The sequence below is a fragment of the Dichotomopilus funicola genome, assembly GCF_033296635.1.
Source record: "Dichotomopilus funicola strain CBS 141.50 unplaced genomic scaffold C8A04scaffold_86, whole genome shotgun sequence".
Taxonomy (NCBI): domain Eukaryota; kingdom Fungi; phylum Ascomycota; class Sordariomycetes; order Sordariales; family Chaetomiaceae; genus Dichotomopilus; species Dichotomopilus funicola.
Genome location: NW_026944107.1, coordinates 111,719 through 130,163, shown reverse-complemented (window position 1 = coordinate 130,163; position 18,445 = coordinate 111,719). Strand labels below are relative to the sequence as shown.

At 56.2% G+C, this 18,445-nt stretch overlaps 5 protein-coding genes across 5 annotated transcripts; 2 read left to right on the top strand and 3 right to left on the bottom strand.

The window, feature by feature from the left end:
- Window positions 1-4,550: 4,550 nt before the first annotated feature.
- C8A04DRAFT_15202 (putative cardiolipin-specific deacylase, mitochondrial) lies at window positions 4,551-5,642 on the top strand (the record flags this gene model as incomplete). Its single annotated transcript, XM_062778391.1, has 1 exon — window positions 4,551-5,642. One exon carries the CDS (start codon window positions 4,551-4,553, stop codon window positions 5,640-5,642), a length of 1,092 nt encoding a protein of 363 aa, XP_062633530.1.
- A 1,786-nt stretch (window positions 5,643-7,428) lies between these two features.
- C8A04DRAFT_15218 (WD40-repeat-containing domain protein) lies at window positions 7,429-9,033 on the bottom strand (the record flags this gene model as incomplete). The annotated part of the gene is made up of 2 exons (XM_062778398.1): window positions 7,429-7,670; window positions 7,740-9,033. 2 exons carry the CDS (start codon window positions 9,031-9,033, stop codon window positions 7,429-7,431), a joined length of 1,536 nt encoding a protein of 511 aa, XP_062633529.1.
- A 928-nt stretch (window positions 9,034-9,961) lies between these two features.
- On the bottom strand, window positions 9,962-13,279 carry C8A04DRAFT_32365 (glycine cleavage system P-protein-domain-containing protein; the record flags this gene model as incomplete). Its single annotated transcript, XM_062782074.1, has 3 exons — window positions 9,962-10,026; window positions 10,086-10,610; window positions 10,672-13,279. The coding sequence occupies 3 exons, from the start codon at window positions 13,277-13,279 to the stop codon at window positions 9,962-9,964; spliced, it is 3,198 nt and encodes a 1,065-aa protein (XP_062633528.1).
- Window positions 13,280-15,383: 2,104 nt separating this feature from the next.
- Window positions 15,384-16,637, bottom strand: C8A04DRAFT_15226 (nucleoporin complex subunit 54-domain-containing protein; the record flags this gene model as incomplete). The annotated part of the gene is made up of 4 exons (XM_062778402.1): window positions 15,384-15,497; window positions 15,569-16,212; window positions 16,338-16,470; window positions 16,557-16,637. The coding sequence occupies 4 exons, from the start codon at window positions 16,635-16,637 to the stop codon at window positions 15,384-15,386; spliced, it is 972 nt and encodes a 323-aa protein (XP_062633527.1).
- Window positions 16,638-17,120: 483 nt separating this feature from the next.
- C8A04DRAFT_32362 (uncharacterized protein) lies at window positions 17,121-18,030 on the top strand (the record flags this gene model as incomplete). The annotated part of the gene is made up of 4 exons (XM_062782073.1): window positions 17,121-17,140; window positions 17,262-17,489; window positions 17,644-17,776; window positions 17,860-18,030. The coding sequence occupies 4 exons, from the start codon at window positions 17,121-17,123 to the stop codon at window positions 18,028-18,030; spliced, it is 552 nt and encodes a 183-aa protein (XP_062633526.1).
- Window positions 18,031-18,445: the final 415 nt, after the last annotated feature.

Sequence of the window (18,445 nt, the reverse complement as noted above, 5' to 3'; positions counted from 1 at the left end):
CGCCTGAGCCAAACTCACCACCGGGTGTGGTCGGTTTGTAGCCCCATTGGCAGGCAGGTTGGGAATTGGGTCGTTGGACCTAATATATATAGTCCGTGTTGGGAGGGAAGGAAGGTGGTGAACCCCAGGGGGGCATTTGTGGCCTGAGGATTGGGCAAGTAATTAATTACACCAAACTTCGAGAGCTGAGGTGCGAAGGTGCCTGGATCGAATCAACACATAATCATGACGTGCATGGAACGCTCTCTCCTTTGCAAAACACAGCTGAGCCTGGGCTCCAGTCCTCTCCAGCGGCTCAACCAATGCTTGAATCAATTCCATCTCTCCCATCCCGAATATCGAACTTCGTGAACGATTGATCACGTCGAGAGCTTATTCCTCTTGGCCGGGAGCTCCGGAACAAGCAGCACCAGCCAAACGACGTATTGCTTGCCCGACGTTTGAAGGTGCTAAGCAACGGTGGTAAGCAGACCAGACATTTGACGTAAACGGGGCTTAAGGAACAGACGGGAGACTACTTAAAAGGGGAAGAAATTAACTGGACACCTGGCGGTCGAAGTCCATGACCCGGAATCCGGATCTTGGCAAGTGAGCGCGGCTCAACCCCAAAGAAGGAAACCGCCACAGCCAATTACTTCTACTTTCTCTACGCGATGTTGCGAGCAGATATTAATAATGGCTTCGCGTGAATGCTGACCGGCTCTTTTTCAACAACGTTTAGAGCGTTTTGAGGCTCTAGGAACCGATCTCTTACCGCCGGGTATAAGAGTTGGAGAAGGAGAAAAGCCGAAATGAAAGGCAGACGCGAGAAGTGCTTGCAGCTTGCCTAGAAGGGCGACAACCCTGCGTAACTTGCTGGCAGCAATCCAGCCCGGTCTCGCTGCGCGGGACTGGAGACCCAACCTTGCCCGATGGTTGAAGGGGGCAGGGGTATTGGGAGTATGGAACGAAGCGCCCCGGAAACCTGTGCCAGGTGTGCCTACTCAGCGACGTCCGTTGATCCTTAACGTCGTTCCGACTCCTTCGACAACCACAGCCGTAGGAATGCTGCCGTGTGCCTAGCCTATACATCACAGCGCAGTTCACCCGTATGGTGTTCGTCGGTGACCGATTGAGCGATACCCACCCAGTGTGGTGATATTCCACTGTTCCGGAATTGCTGTTGTTTAGGACTGGGGGGGATGTTACGGCACAGCGCGCAACTTGCTTGATTTGGCCAGCGCCGAGAAGGATGACAGAATGCCGGCAGAGAGGGAGTTCTCTTCGGAAAGAACACATGCTGGTGGGTACAAACCCAAAGGGTTAGAGGAGGGGGCTGTCTCAGCTAGGTTTGAAAGATTAAGGCGGTGAGGATGGAATACCTAAGTTGTGGTAGCACGTACTTCATTCCTTTTCGGCTCCCAAGTTCAAAGAAAAGTGTTCGGATAACTCATTCTTGTGGCTTACAACCCAAATCCCGAAAAAAATGACAGGAAACGAAGGGGCAGGGCCGGCAAGGTTTGACTTGATGTCTCAAGTGGGTACGAACTCGGCGTAATATGAAAGATTAAATCAGAAAGAAGGTCAAAACTAGCAGATGAGGGTTTCTCAAGACCCTTACAAAGACTTGGACATTGACGAATCTAGATAAAGACCAACTCGACGACCAGGAACCGTCACGCGTTCCCCAAACGATACCGGTTTATTAGCAAGCGAGAAACCGGGAGCCTAAATTTCAGGATGGTCGCCCCCAGAAAGTTGGAAAACGGGCTCTTTGTGAGTGTTGAGAACCATTATGTTGAAACTTTTACAGGGTCTACAGAGGTTCTTGAAAATGAAGAAAACGTTGAGTCAATGTTGTGTTAGGTCTTGGTGTCGCCAACCTTGGGGGCTCGATGTGCATTGAGGGAGGCTCCGAACATGATCGGTGGACTCGATTGCGGGAAGATGTTGGGTAAGAATGTCAGTGAAGACCTAGACCTGCACCAGCACGACTCTGCCTCGGACAAACTTGGGAAAGTGCGTGTTCAAAGTCCTTTCCGCTGTGTCGTGGCTTTCAACATCGCAGCTTCCACTAACTAATTAATTATTAGTCTTGATTAATGTCAAATGACCGGACCACGGGAGCGGGGTCATCGGTCGCCACTTCTCGGTGTGACAAGCCTGTCTGGTGGTTTTGGAATTTGCACTGGATCGAGGAAGGCACAATTCGAAGTGGTTTCCCCCGTCGTGTTCGTTTTCAATTCTGGCAGTGGCTCCCTGGTTTGCCCCTTTTCGGTCCCCTGCAGTGATCATTGTCCCTTTTCGTTCTGCCCAGGGTTGACCTGAAATAGCTCGTATGTACCTGCCCCATCCCATGCTCGAGAGACGGATTGCTTGACTGGACAAAACTTTCAACTTGAACACCACCAAAAAATACATTCAACCATCAATTCCCATTTTAGAAACACCAAGCCTTCTCGTCAACTAGGATCAGTGTTGCTGAATGGGATGTCTCACGACGGGCCCGGCCGGGTGGTAGCGAGTGAAGGGGAGCGATGAAGCGAGGGCACAAGCGAGAGCACAAGCGAGGCACAAGCGAGGCACAAGCGAGCATGACACCAATCGGAGGAGGTGGGGGCTGCCACGCGGGAACGGGTGGGGCTTGCTCGGGTGACTGACCGAATGGAAACGCCCACACGGCGCCCTGAAGGTGCCCTGGAAAAAGCAGCCCTTGTGCAACAAGGGCTGTGCACAAAATGGAGAACCCAAGTTGGAGATCATCAAAAAAATGGGAGTCGTACCTCGAGTTCGGACGGCGAGCCAGACAGATCTTGGGATGAGATGAACTGGCGGAGTCGGCCAAAATGGTCATTTCCGCTTCATGACACGCCCAAAATTACCAATCCTTCACCACTTCCCATCGTTTTTTTGCGCTGTCCTCGTTGCAATTGAAATGCAAGGAGGAGCGTAGTGACCCACCGTTGTCCAAGACATGTCATCGAAGGATACCGCCGCTTGAACCTTTTCGGCCGCAACCCCGAATCGTTCAATGATCAACCATCCCCGGGCGAGTCGGAAGTGCCGGGCCCGGATCGGGTGTGGATTCCTGCTGATTTTGCAGCAGTTGCAGTGCGACTCTGCAAGGGGAGTACGATGTCCTGGATCGGGCCAGGGAAACAAAACAGGCCGCACACTTTCCTGCTCGTACACGTATGTACACTACAATCCCTAAGTTAGTCGATTCCTACGTGGAGATGGCCGAGAGCCCAGGCTCACATTGGGGGTCTCCGTTACATCGGCGGCTCGTGCCAGTTGAGTACGGATACAACACGGTGCGCTCCTTTCTGCGCTCCACAGCTAGGGAGCAGCTGAGCCAATGCAGCTCCCTTGGTTCCTTCCATTTTCGCGAATCGAGCCGAATTCCTGTGGTGGGAGCTGGGAACAACGAGCTAACCCCGGTTTCATTATTTGCGCAGGCCCGCCCATGGCCCACACTCCCACGATAGCCGGGCAGTTGAGTTTTCCGGCGAAACGGGCCCATCAATGACGACGCATCCCCCAGCCCCATAGATCAGCACCATGGGACGCCGTGGTGCCGAAACTGGAGATTGCTGCATCTCATCCCGTCGCTGGGCCCGCCGCCCCCCGGCCTGCGATACTTTTGGGACGCCGAGAAGGCTCTTAGAGCCGCACCATGTGGGCGCGTGGTGGTGAGGAAGTTTGCGGGATCCGGGGCTCGCTTCAGCCCGCCCGCTTCCGCCTGACCACGCTGTTTGTTTCGGTGGTTAAAGTACCTGGTCCTTTGGGGTAACGTCACAGTTCCCTTCTTCGTTGTTTGTGCAGAACGGGATAGCGAAAGCGACTCGAGGGTGCAGCAAATAATTACTCCGGCTCTCCGGTAGACAAACTTGCGTTCGCAATCGCCGCGGAACCTGCAAGACCTGCAGGGCCGGGCATTCTGCTGGCCAAAAGTTCCCATCGTTTTTGGCCTGTTGCCGTCCCGTCTATGGGTTACGCTAGCCCCCACTAAAACCCTCGCACCTTGGTCGCAATTTGGAACAGAGCTTCTCCGCTTGCGTGCCGTCTCGAATCCACAGTCCCACACCAAGGTCTCGCCTGGCTCTTTCCCGCACGAAAACAGGGCAGGGATAACCGACCCACGATGGCTGCAGTCGCAGCAGGGACAAATCGCGCGCGGGACGAAAGGGCTCCCAAGACGGAAATATGCTGGCTCTGCGAGGCCTAGCCCGCCCGTTGAACGGGACGGCGCCGAGGAAGGCCGGACGAGTTGGGGTATATGAACCAAGGTGAGACACTGCCCCATCGACGATCCTGGGAGGAAGGAGCGACAGCTCGCTCTTCTGTGTCCCATATCCCCTCCGCTGTCTCGTGGTCAAGTTCCTTCCGCCGTCGTTGTGTTATTTTCTCTGGAGCTTCTCGCTTCGATAACCTCTGGACAGAGCTAAGCGAGCGTGCTTTCTTCCGTGGTCTGGCTTCACGTTCTTGCCCTCCTTGCCCTCACGAATAACCCCTCTCACTCACGGACACTCAACATACAACGAGCTACCATGAAGCACACTCTCCCTTTCATGGGCCTCGCCCTGGGCACTTGCGCGGCCAAGCCTCAGTGTGCCGACGTCACCTTCAACGTCCCCATCACAAACAGCCAAAACGTCGCCTTTGCGTCCCCACCAGACCCTAACGACACGGCGGCCATTGTTGGGTTTATGCGCGATGTTTGGAACGGTAATAAGCCTGCTTCCACCGGTGCTTTCCCCGTCTCCGATACCTTCATCATCAAGGGAACATACTGCGTCCCCAAGGGTTCACAAACACCCAAGGGCCTCGAGGTTCTCGTCCATGGCATCACCTACAACAAGACCATGTGGGCCGGTCAAGGCTTTGAGAAGTACAACTGGCACGCAGCCGCAACGGCACGAGGATATGCCAGCCTCGCGCTCGACCGCCTGGGCCACGGCGACAACCCGCAACGGCCCGACCCGCTCAACGTCGTGCAGCCACAATTGCAGATCGATATCATGCACGAGATCTTCGAGGCGATACGGGACGTTGCCTCGCCGGTTAATGGCCTCGGCCAAGCTTACTCCAAGCTCGTCTTTGTAGGCCACTCGTGGGGCTCGTACCTCGGCGCGGCCATGGCCACTCAGTATCCGAACGACGCCGACGCCCTCGTCTTGACCGGGTACAGCAACTACTTCGACTTCTCGGACGTCATCAACGCCGACTGGGCAAGCGCCGCAGACTTCGACCCCGCGCGTTTCGACCCTTCGCTCCCGAAGGGATATGTCACCATCACGAAACAGCCACAACGCACTGCATCATTTTTCGCGGGCAACTTCGACCCAGCCATCCCGGATATTGATTTCGAGGGCGAGGACACGTTGACCAGCGGAGAGATTGGTGCGCTACCGGCGATCCTAGGCCCTGTGGCCGGATACACGGGCCCGGTCCTGGTTGTCACAGCTGTGGAAGATGCTTTCTTTTGCCAGGCCCCAAAGGCGACGTGCGAGAGCCACCTGGATTCTACAGAGTCTTCATTCCCCGATGCATCAAGCTACGACTACTTTGCGCCGCAAAACACCGGTCATGACCTGACGCTACACTACACAGCACAGGATACGTTTGAGTTGGTACATCAATGGTTGGATCAAAAGTTGTGAGGAGGAATGGGCGTTTAGGGGTGCTGTCTGGGAAGGGTGGCAGGGGAAGGATGTCAAAGGAAGATGATTAAAGACAGTAGCAAGCCAAGTTTCTAATGACCAAAAAAAAACACGTTCACAAGCACTTCTTGCGCCCCGTCTCGATGACACCATGCTAATTGCGGAGGATAAGTGGACTTGACGGGTGTCAGCCAAACTCACCGGCGCCCGCGGCATGTTTGAATTTCAAAAAGGTCGGATGAACTTGGCTGATGATTAGACGGGTATTTCGCCCACCCCTGAATCCCTCGCCCAAGGGTTACACCGAGCATAATCCCTGATCCGAGAATCAATACCTCCAGTTTTTCCGAACTGGAACTTTCGACCGAGCCTTTCATTTTCTCATACCGACCTGGCTACGAACATTATAAGAAGTTGGCGAAACCATTTTTACTAGGAATCTCTAGACGACAACATAAATGCAGCCGTTACAATCCAACGCTTGACGTTGACCCCCAACCCACGGAGCCGCATCGCATCAAACAAGACAACAAACCCAACAAAAACTCCCGATTGGTAGGTAGTTAGCTGACCCCCAGGGACCAGGCAGGTGACGAGATCCTGTCTGTCACCCTCGCTCGCTGACCACCCGCCCACCCGGCGCCCGCCTACCCGCCTTTTAGATCTCATCCCATGCTGATGCCCATCTCATCCTCCGCATGAGTCGTATCGTATCTTGCAGCTGTCGGGTTTGCAGGCTAGGAGGGGAGGGTGCCTCCCTCTATCTCCCAATGCTGTGCTTCATTTTTAAATAAAGGTCACGCCGACTGAATGATCTTTCCTATGAATTACCGTTTCTATTGTCCTTCAATAAGGGAACCGCTTGAATGTATGACGACGACGTTTCGAATCTGATAAACGCGGCACGACAAATAGCCTCTGTTTCCCATTCGCCCCTATTACCCAGCCATCCAACCATTCGATATCATTCGTACGGAACAAAGTTGCCCTACCCACCGATGACTTCTCTATGCTCCCGGCTCGTCTTTTGTCCTACATTATGAGGCTGTTATCCCCGGCCGTGCGAGAAACCGCAACGTAGATGGGGGAACGTAGATGGGGGCGTTGCGGGCCGAAGGTTTTCGGATGCGGACATGTGTTCACCGGCCCGCGTACACTATGCGTGACGCACATGGAATCACCGGTAAGTTATTGTCGTAGGGCTGAAGGAGGAGGGTATTACTTGGGTGATTTGACGGAATATTCGCGTCAAGGGGAAGGGGGTGAAGGGTGAGAGCCTGTTAACAGGGACTGGCTCCTAACCTCTTTCCTGCTTGCGGACCTACAAGACGGGAGGGCTATCCATCCGCCTCTGTCTAGTCCGTCTTGATCCCTTACGGCTTGAGGTCGCTTGCGACTTGCTCTGAGAGATATGTTTCATCCACCTCCTCATTTTCCTCCGATCCGGTAGCATGCTTTGCGGAACGACCGACTTTTATCTACATGAGGTCCTTGTCCGCCTTCATGAACTCTACTTCGTTTGTCTCATGCTAGGCAGCCTAGTAGAACATCTCGGCCTGTGTATGTTGAGGATACAACAACAGTCTCGTATCCAGCGACGGCTCGGTTCGTCTAACGGGTTACTACTATCATAACATCGCTCAGACATCTGCACCATCATTTACAGCAAATTCCTTTTATTCACCAAACGCCTGCCTTGTCCACCTCCTTTTCTATTTCTACCACATCACCACCTCCATCCATCCATCCACCCTCTCAAATACACGGGTACATACAAACAACCCCCCTACGCCTCAAAAACCAACACCACCCCATCATCCCCGGCAGTAACCACCCGTTCCCCCGTCTCCCCCTGCACAAACCCCAACACCCCCCCTCCTTCCCCTCCTCCCCGATGCCCCCTCCACTCCTTCACCAACCCCGCCGTCGCCCCGCCCGCCACAGACGCTGAACTCGCCGTGGCCCCACGCAAATCCCACCGCCTCACCACGCCGTCAAGTCCACACGATGTTAACAACCACCCCGCTGCTGCCGCCGCCGCCGTCGAACTTCCTCCCCCAGATCCAGCGGCCGCGCTGCCACCAGCTGGTCCAGCACCAGCACCGGAAGGCGGATTCCGCACAAAATCCAATTTCACCACCGATTCCCCGTCATGCACACCCTGCAGATGACGACGCACCGCAAACGATCGGACAGGATCGAAGACCGCAATGCTGCCGTCTACCGACCCCGCCACGAGCAGAGGGACAGACGGGGACGGGGAGAAGGCCAGGGATTCCACGCTGTCTTGTTGTACGGCTAAGGCGGCGAGGATGGTGGTTGTTCCGGGGGTTGTGGTGGAGGTGGTGGGTTTCTTACCCGTCGTGGAAGTGGTGGTGGTAGAAGGTTGGGAGAGACGCGGGAGGGAGAGGATGCGGATGGCGCCGGCGGCTCCACCCGCGGCGAGGAGACCGCCTGAGGGGGAGATAGCGACGGAGTAGAGTCCTCCCTCGACTGCGAACCGCTGGTCGGCTTCGGTGAGCGAGACCACCGTCTGGCCGTTGTCGGTGACCAGCGACTTGGAGGCGGCTTCGCCCCATATGTCAAAGACATGCAACGAGGCGTCCTCGCTGACGGTGGCGAGGAGCTTGCCGTCGGGGGTCCAGGCGCCGGCGGTGCAGGGTCCCGTGTGGAGGAAGTAGGACTGGACGATGCGGATGGGGTTGGCGGTGTCGGTGGCGTCGAGGGTGAGGACCCAGACGGAACCGTCGGAGGCGCCGAGGGCGATGGTGTTGGGGTAGGAGGTGGAGGGGCAGGGTTGGAGCCAGTTGATTTCTTCTGTTTCTTGTGATTCGGCGAGGAATTGGAACTGGAACTGGGGCTGACCGCCGGAGGAGGTGGCTGACACGGTGTAGGCGCGCAGTCGGCCGTCCATGCCGGCGCTTACGAGGAATTCACCGCGCGGGAGGGTGAATGCCAGCGCGTTGATGCTGTCGGTGTGGCCGTCGATGGCAAAGATGGGCTCGAGAGCGGTGGTCTGCGGGGTCGGGGCCGCAGCGTTGGGGTCGGCGTTGTAGCTCGCGGGGAGCACGGGGCGGGAGGGTGCGACGGCGGCCGAGGTATCGATCACGTATCCCTTGCCCGGCGCATCGTCGGCGTCGCCTTCGGAGCCGCCCGTCGCGATGAGGTTGGGGTACAGCGGGTGTTGGGCGATGGCAAAGACGGAGTCCTTGTGGCCGTCAAAGTATGCGATGCTGTCGTTGTGCAGCGTCACTTCTTCGTCCTCGCCGTCCGAGTCCATCGCTACGTCGCCGCCGTTGTCTGCGTCGTCGACCATCTCCTGGACGTCGTCCTCGTCGAGCAGCTCGAGGTCCTCATCCTCGGGCTGTTGTTCGTGGGCATTGGACGACATTTTGGCGAATTTTACGTGGTTCAAGTTCCGGGGAAAACGAAAGAAAATAGGAGATACGGACTGGTAGAGCCCGTAGAAGATGCTGCCGTCCTGAGATTGGAGTGTAAAAAGGAATAAATAAATACAAATCACCACTTGCACCCAGATGCGCGGCGAGCTCAAAGTGGGATGGCGGGGCTGTGATTTTTAATCCCTGCAGGACGTTATCGCCCCAGCGCTGCTTGATAAGCAAGCCAACCCTAACCCTTGCTCGTTCCTCTTCCACATGCTTCTCCTCCTAAAGTAAGTGCAGTGACTCCGGCTTGGTCATGCTTGAGAGAATGACTATTCCCTGTCTTTCAATTCTGATTAGAACACAACGAGATGCAAAAAATACACTGTCCTCAAACTCCATTCAGTACTCCATTCAGTACTCCATTCATGTACCTGACCAAAACAACTCAAGCGTGCTCTATGCGTCTAACTGCCTGCCCATAAATGCCCAGACCTCACTGTTGAACTCCGTGCCCCGGCCCTGATGCTACTCATCCAAGTCATGTGTTGAAAACCGCCCGCCCGCCGTTGAGGGGCGTAGAGCCTAGCCTATATCTAACCCCTTACCCCCTCTAACACCGAGTCCCCGAGTCCTCTTCGAAAAAGAAGCAGAGCAAAATATTCCCCGGTTGAGCCGCCCCGCCTGTAACCCCGTCCTGGTTGAAGTCCGTTCCAATGCTGAATGCATGCTGGCTGGGTATCTGGATTGTTGAAAGGTTCAAGTGTTGAAACAGACAAAGGGAAACCCGTTTTCTCCTCGCCCGCCACCCCCCGTGAAATAAAAGTATGACCATTACCAAAACACACCAAAAAAGAACCTATTTTGCTCCCCACGAGCTCCCCCTCTGACGGAGAGGGCCCGTGCTAAGGAGGAAGTTTTGGAGTCGGCTTAAGCCTAAGCCTCACCAGTGGTGTCCTCAACAGGAGGGCAAGTGCAGAACAGGTTGAGATCACCGTATGCTATGAACGTGTCAGTAGCTGCCTTTATCATGTCAGCCCTCAGGGAGGTGGATACTCACTATCATCAACCCGGGCCACGCTGGGCCAGAACTTCTTTTCCTTCAACCAAGCCACCGGGTACGCAGCCTTCTCCCGCGAGTACGGCCGGTCCCACTTGCCACCCGCCTCACCGTCGCCCGCAACGATATCCGCCATCGGGTGCGGCGCCAGCTTCAGCACGTTACCCGTGCGCGGGGCCTTGCCCTCCTCGACTTCACGGATTTCCTCACGGATGCTGACCAGTGCCTCGACAAAGCGATCGAGCTCCTCCTTGGATTCGGACTCGGTTGGCTCGATCATGAGCGTGTTGGCCACCGGCCAGCTCATGGTCGGGGCGTGGAAGCCGTAATCCTGCAGCCGCTTGGCAATGTCGATGGCCTCGACACCGGCACTCTCCTGGAAAGGCCGCACGTCGAGAATGAACTCGTGAGCGCACCGGCCGTGCTCATTGGTGTACAGGATCGAGTAGTGAGGCTTGAGCTTGCTGAGCAGGTAATTGGCGTTGAGTAGCGTGACGGTCGTTGCCTTGGTGAGTCCTTCTCCGCCTGCAACATGCGCGTTAGCATCTCGTGATAAAATAGCAAAGGGGTAAATGGCCTGACTTACCCATCATTGCGTTGTACGCCCAGCTGATGGGCAGAATGCTGGAGCTGCCGTACGGCGCGCTGCTAACCGGGTGGTTCGGGTCCTCGACATTGGTTACGTTCTTGGTCGGGAGATGCTGGATCAGGTGCTCCTTGACACAGATGGGACCAACACCGGGCCCGCCGCCACCGTGGGGGATACAGAAGGTCTTGTGCAGGTTCAAGTGGCACACATCCGCCCCGATCTCGCCTGGCGAGCAAAGCCCGATCTGCGCGTTCATGTTGGCGCCGTCCATGTACACTTGCCCCCCGTGGGAGTGCACAATCTCGCACACCTTCTTGATCTGCGGCTCAAACACGCCAAACGTGCTCGGGTACGTGATCATGATGGCGCCGATCTGGCTCGAGTGCTGCGCGCACTTGGCCTCAAGGTCCGCCAAATCCAAGTTGCCCGTCTTGGTGTCACACTTGACCGGCAGCACACGCATGCCCGCCATCGCGGCCGACGCTGGGTTGGTACCGTGAGCGGAGACCGGGATGATGCAGAGATCACGCTTCGTCTCTCCGCGGCTCTCATGGTACTTGCGAATGGCACGCAGACCGGCAAACTCACCCTGAGCACCAGAGTTTGGCTGAAGAGACACCCCATCCATGGCAGTGATCTCCTTCAGCTGATCCTCAAGCGCATCGATGATACTCTGGTAGCCTTTGATATCCTCAGCAGGGGCTGCGGGGTGGACGTTGGAGAAACCCGGGAGCGTGATCAGCGCCATCTCGGTGCTGGCGTTGAGCTTCATGGTGCAAGATCCAAGGGGAATCATTGAGTGTACGAGAGACAAGTCCTTGGACTGGAGATGGTGGATGTAACGCAGGAGCTCGGTTTCAGAGTGGTGGGTGTTGAATACCGGGTGAGTGAGGTAGGCAGACGTCCTGCGCAGGGCCTCTGGGATGTGGTCGAGGGCGGTAGCTGTCGGCTGGGACTCTTCGAGGAACTGCTTAAGCAGCGGGGCATAGTCGGCCAGCGCGTCTGCCGAGCCGTTGCCACTGCCGACCTGGGAAAACACCTTGATCAGGGCGAGGAGGTCGCGCTCCTCGACCGTCTCGTCGATGCTGATGACCACGCGGTCTGCCCCGTCCTGGCGGATGTTGATGCCCTCATCCTTTGCCAAACTCTTGATGGTCTGGGCCTCGCCTGGGCTAGAAATAACAACCGTGTCAAACGCGACAGACTCGGAGCCGGCGTCGAGCCCGAAGTGGCGGGCAGCAGATTGAACGACCCGCGCACCCAAGCTGCACCGCTCGGCAATTTGCTTCAGGCCACTGGGACCATGGTACACAGCATAGAGAGCGCTGATGTTGGCAAGCAAAGCCTGAGCAGTGCAAACGTTGCTGGTGGCCTTTTCTCTCCTGATGTGCTGCTCTCGGGTCTGAAGCGAAAGCCGGAGAGCCCGGCCTCCGAGCCTGTCCTTAGAAACACCAATCAAACGACCAGGCATCTTGCGCTTGTGCTTCTCCGTGATGGCAAAGAAGGCGGCGTGGGGGCCACCAAATCCAAGAGGAACACCAAAGCGCTGAGAGTTGCCAAACGCAATATCAGCCCCCCACTCGCCAGGGGGAGTGAGCACGGTGAGGGCCAGCAAGTCCGTCGCCGCGCTGAGGAGGGCTCCTTGCTTGTGGACAGCATCGGCTAGCCCTTTAAAGTCGCGGACCTGGCCGTATGTGTTGGGGTACTGAACCAGGGCACCAACTAAATCCTGACCCAAGCTCTCAAGCTCCGAGAAATCCGAAGCCGACAGGTCCATGATCCGAACGTTGATCCCGAACCCTTCAGCGCGGCTCCGTAGAACGTTGATTGTCTGAGGGTGCACGTTCTTGTCAACGGCATATGTCCTGCCAGGACGCTTGGCGCGAGAACTGGGGAGTGCATTTAGTGACACCGTCATCGCTTCGGCGGCGGCGGTACCCTCGTCCAGGAGACTGGCGTTAGACATCGGGAGCCCGGTCAGGTCCGAGACCAAAGTCTGGAAGTTAAGGAGTGACTCCAAACGGCCTTGGCTAATCTCAGGCTGGTAGGGGGTATAGCTGGTGTACCATGCGGGGCTCTCAAGCACATTGCGCTTAATGACCTCCGGGGTGATCGTGCCATAATATCCGGCACCGATGAAGTTCTTCCGGCTCGACTCGTTGCTCTCCGCGGCGGCCCGCCCAAGTGCGAGCACTTCCCATTCCTGATGGCCCTCTTTCGTCGCCTGGCTAGCCGCCGAATCGAAAGCCTTCCGGCGCTGTGGGAAGAGTTCGCGCGAGGAAAGGATGTCGGCGGGAATCACCTGCTGGACAAACTTTTCCACAGACTCCACAGGAGGTGAAAGGGCTTTGAGCATCTGTTGAGTGCTGTCATCGTCTGGGCCGATGTGCCGGTTGGCGAAGTTCTCGTGGGTCGGGAACAGCTTTGGTAGCCTCACAAAGGGCCTTGCTGTAGTTGTGTCGGTGGCAGAGCTGGTCCACCTCACGGTCGGACTGCATGACGTGCGAGTCCACGAACCTCGAACGGACACAGCGGGAGTGCGGGATGCAAGGACGGATGCGCCCAGGGACCGGCCAAGACGGCCGATCTGACGTGGTGCAGGCATAGTTCCTGAGTACGAGGGCGGAGTTCGAACGAAACTGTATAAGTGTTCGTCTCAGGATCACTGTCCAGTGACTCTTCGGATAAGACGAAGCTTCGTCCGGAGCCGGCCGAAAAAGCAGACGCTGTGAAAATCGGTCAGCCGGGAATGGTCCGTCTCATTGGAAGCTCTCAAACTCCGAATGTTATGCCGAAAACGAGAGCAAATCGCCGAACCGGACAAGACAAGGTTGGTATGTGAAAGAAAACAAAAAGTGAAGAGGGAAGCCGGCGTCACCCACCTGTCACCGAGTCCTCTAGAAATCCCCAGCTATCTTCTCCCTACCTTCCACACGTCGCCTGCCGCCACTCCGCAAGTCGAGGGGCTACAAAAAGAATCCGGAAGGGAAAAAGATTGGGCGAATGCCACAAATGCCAAGACCAAAACTGCCGGAGGTGATTGACGTCAGGAACCTTGAAAGCCAGCCACAGTCCTTTGAATTGGCCAATTGAACCCGGATTTGCCGCCTCTGCCGTTTGATGATCCGGGGAAGATGGGAGAACCGGAGGAGAAAAGACGGTGGGAAAAAGGTGAAGAAGTCAGACCGGCAGGCACGAGGGAGTAATCGGACGAGGTTCCCCAGCAAGCGGACACCGAACAGCATCCATTTTGCCCGGGGCCCGGAGGGAGGGGGGTAAGATACACATTCGAAATCCACCGCTATCGGTCGCTTGTTCGGCTCCAGGCCCCTGGAGCTCTTGCGCGATTCTGATAAGGTTTAGGTAACGACTTCGGGTATTCTCGGGCCGACGATGCATCAGGAAAACCCCATCCATGTTGCCGGTGGTGTTGTTTTCCGCCGCCCCTTGCAGCGCCTCAAAGTGTGCTAAAAAAACGGTTGTCAGTGGCTCAAACAACGCCAAGAATGTTTTGCACCCTCTTCGGCCCCGGTCCATGGGCCCTGGGCTGGAGCATTGGCTGCACAGACCGATAACCCCCCCTGTCGCGCTCTTGCCTTCCCCAGCCATGGTGCCACTGATCCCGGTAACGGCCTCAGAAAAAAATTCTGGACTCCAGCCGTTTTTGGTTTTCTTGAACAGCGCAGCAGCGAATTCCGGCCCGACATCCACCCCGCGGTGCAGCATCCGACCATCAAACCAACGAGTGACTTCACCTTAGGCACCTTGAAGGACAACACCTCACCTGCCCTTCTCACTTTATTCCACGACACATCACGCCAGTCTTCCAATATGTGTACGTCAATCCCAACTTCCCCACCTGCCCAATCCATGCCGACCTAGCGAGCCAGGCTCAATAGTTCCTCAACAGTTAACTAACTTCCTCTTCTCCCAGTCCAACCGCCTCAGATCACCCCGGAGGAGCTCCGCGCCGCCGAGGCCGAGGCCAACTTCACCATCCAACGCGCCCTGGCCACCGCTGCTGTCCTGTACCTCTGTACGTTGAACCATGGTCCTCTGGGACCCCGCCGACCCCTCCATCAGCAGGCACTCTGGACATTAGCCACGTATCTAACACCCATGTGCCATATTTAGCTCCCTTCGTGGTCGACGCCGTCTCCAAGATGTTTTAACTACACCCGTAAACCTCGATACGCCGCACGATCCTCCACAGACTAAACGTGGTCATGATGTTGGGTCACCGCCACTAAACCGTCTGGTCATGGGCATGGAATTAAGCCTAGCACATGCCCCGAGGAAGGATTCGGAAGCAGAGAGTAAGAAGGCGCCTCCTCGCGGAACAGGCTCGGAGAAGGCATCCCGTAAGGTCCTGGCACAGCCCTAGGTTGTAGGAGCAGGCGCGGGGTCGAGCTTTGCTCAACTCTACTGTACGAAAGCATCAAAAATGAAGATATGCGGGCCGGGGCAGCCGACAAGAACGGCGTTGCAGACCCAGCGGGCAAGAGTTACCGCAACGGAATACAAATACAAACATAAACATGCGCGGAATGGGTCATGATTCCGCCTTGAATCGTTCCCACAACATCCATTTACAAAGTTAACTTAACATTACATATCGCCATCCATGCCCATGGGGTATCGTGGTGCGGAATCTGACAACTGCCTTGAGGTCCGAAATTGACACGCTCACTTGCTTCTCCGCCTCATCGTTAAGCTGGTGCCGGTTTCGGGCTGTGTTGCGCTTCCCAGGTCTCGAAATCCTTCTTGGCCTCCTCGATCTGTGTCTTAAGGTGCTGCAGTTGTTTGTCGTAGTCTTCAAGAATCTAAATAAAGACGTTGTCAGTTTCACTCCACGTAATGCGGTGCGGCAGAGGATGTTGGCGTAAAAACTAACCTTCTTCGCCTTGGCCTCAATCTCTTCATCCAACCCGTCGGCCTCAGGGAACCCAGTATCATTGATCTGCTCCTTCAGATTCTCGGCATAGCTGCGCAAGATCACCAGCCGACTCCACAGCTCCTCCATTCGCGCACCCATCGCCGGATCCTGTATGTGCTTGTCGATCTGGGCAAGCTTCTGCCTCAGCTCGTCCTCGTCGCCAGACAGGGCGTACCCGCGGTTACGGAGCACCTGAACGCGCGACGCTAGCGCCAAGCAGCGGCGGCTCAGCTCGGCGTGGCGGCGACGCGCGTTGAGAGCACGCACCGTGTGGTCGAGGTCGTGTCGCGACAGGATTGCGTCCAGACTAGCGTTGATGGCGTGGAGCTTGTTGTTGAACTCGACGATTACTCGGCGCTGCAGCGCGACGCGGGCAATTATGGACGGGAAACCGGAGCAGAGCACTGGGATGTAGTTGGGTGCCGGCTTGTTCTGCAGCGCCTCCTCCCACTCCTTGGGGTCTTCGTTCGGGCCGGGGCCGTACAGCGGTACCGTGTGCTCATCAACCTTGTTGTAGAGATAGGTCTTGAAAGCGCAATTGGGATTCGTCGGGTCCCACTTCTCGGTGATGAGTTTCATCTGCTCGGGGACGGGCTTTTGGTCTGGTCATAACAGTTCAAGTCAGCGCAACAGATCTCGGGCAGAAGGTTGCCAGTCCGCCACAGAAAGAGGGGAAAAAAGACAAGGAAAACAAGCGCCGACAAGGCTTTCGACGTGAGAGACGTACAGCTCATGTGACTGTTGGGTTGCCACAGCGAGCCGCCGGGCTGTGGATTAGGGTTCAGTTGCTGCTGTGCGGCCTGTTGTTGGAGTTGCTGCTGCTGTTGCTGTTGCTGTTGCAGCTGTGATTGTTGTTGTTGCTGCTGCTGTTGGCCTTGTGGTTGCTGTGAATAACGGGGTCAGTCACGACTCCATGGCCGGCGAGGTAGGCAGGCGCCGAGCTTACTATCGACGCGGGTCCGAACAGGCTGGTCGAATTTCCCCCAAAGAGGGACTGCCCCGCCGGGCGATTCAGCGAGGAAAACATTGTGGTCGTTCGACTGTGAATTATTGGTGTCGCGCACCCGACCGAACCTCACCAATTCGCAACGCTCGCCGCAATCAAAAGAACAGCCCCCAGCGACAACCGGGCTAAATTCGGACGACAGAATGGCTTTCGGCTTGCCCGGGAGAGAATAAGTCCAAAGAGAGATGAAGTTCACACGACAGGCGCTCAGGGCGGAGAATCGTCGGGGTTTGTGGATTAAGGGCGTGGCTTTGTTGTGTACAATCGGCTGGAGAAATCTCCAGCAAAACAGCTTTTTGGCAGACGAGAACCTGCACGACAACACTCAGGCAGCTCCAGCGCGTCGCTCTTCAAATTGGTCCGTGCGTCTCGAAGTGATGCCCAATCACCGTGAGCTTCTTGCGCCCCACCACCTTGGAGGTCGAACCTCACAGGTGGGAGTATCGCCAGCTCGAAACCACTCACAGCTTTGCAACGCAGGACCGGCGTTCCCACACCGTCACCATGGCCGCGCGGAAGCCGATGTATGTTTGCCCTCAACCGTTCCCGACCCTTTTCACCGATGGCGCTCACCAATTGAGTCGCTTGAGCTCCTCGATCAGCCGCCTGTCAACTTGGTCCCCGCACTAACCTCGGCTTTCGCAGCTTCAACCAGCAGGTGCTTTACGACACTACCCCGCTGCCGGACTCGATTCCTAAAGTCAAGGAGATCGGCGCCAGCTCCGGTCCTCTGCTTTCGGCCGCGTTCTTTATCGGAGCTCGCTGTAAGGACTACAACGATGATTACATGCAATGCAAGACCGAGAAGCCGGGCCGTGGCGAGTTTGAGTGCATGAAGGAGGGTCGTCGGGTCACCCGTTGCGCTCGTAGTGTGTACGTGGCTATTTCTTTATTCGGGGCGCTCAGGAATCGTAGAGCGAGTGGGTTGGTGGGTTGGTGGGTTGGCATCGGTCGACCTGGGAATGGGATGGATGGTGGTGAACCTCAAGACCTCAAAATATGGTGCTAACACCTTTGCCGCTCTTAGTCTCGAGGATATTAACAAGTCCTGCCTTGAGCAGTTCCGCGCTCACTGGCAATGCCTTGAGAACAACAACCATCAGTTATGGCAATGCCGCCCGGACGAGTGGAGGTTGAACAAGTGTGTCTTTCAGAACCTGGTACGTCATAGCCCTCGCTCCTGGGTCTTCCAAGAGCATTCAGTTCCGTCGCGTATTGACCCCCGGCTAATTTTCCTTTACAGAACCTCGAGAAAGTTATCCCCGACCAGCCGAAGCAATCAACCCCAGTGCACCTACGAAAGTCACAGGTGTTCGCTCACAATGTAATCTTGCCGTTTGATAGGCCCTTTGTCGCCGGGCAACCAGAGGAGCCGCGCCGGACTCGTGCAGCCGCGAAGGAAGAAGCAACATGATTGTAGCTTCGTTTTTCTGTTTTTATTTCCTTTCATCGATTGGGGCAATGATGAGATCCGTTTCAATGCCACCCAAAATATACAGGAGGATGAGTCCAGGTCATAACCTGTACATACCGAATATACCATGCGGCTAGATCAGCTTGCCCAGCTGTAGTTTGGTGGATTCCTTCTCGTTGTGACCCAATCCTCTGAGCATTTCATCATTTGTTCCACAACACGCCCCCCAGCCGCTGGCTGTTGCGAGATGCTACCGCAAGCTTCACGTGCTGGCTGCCTTCCGAGGCAACATGAGGGCGATAACTGACTCACGGTTTCTCAGGACCTCCACAAACTGTTGTGCGTATAGGCCGCCGTGGAGCCATCCTATGGAAGTTGGATTTAGGACCGACGTAATTACTCTTTTCACATTCTA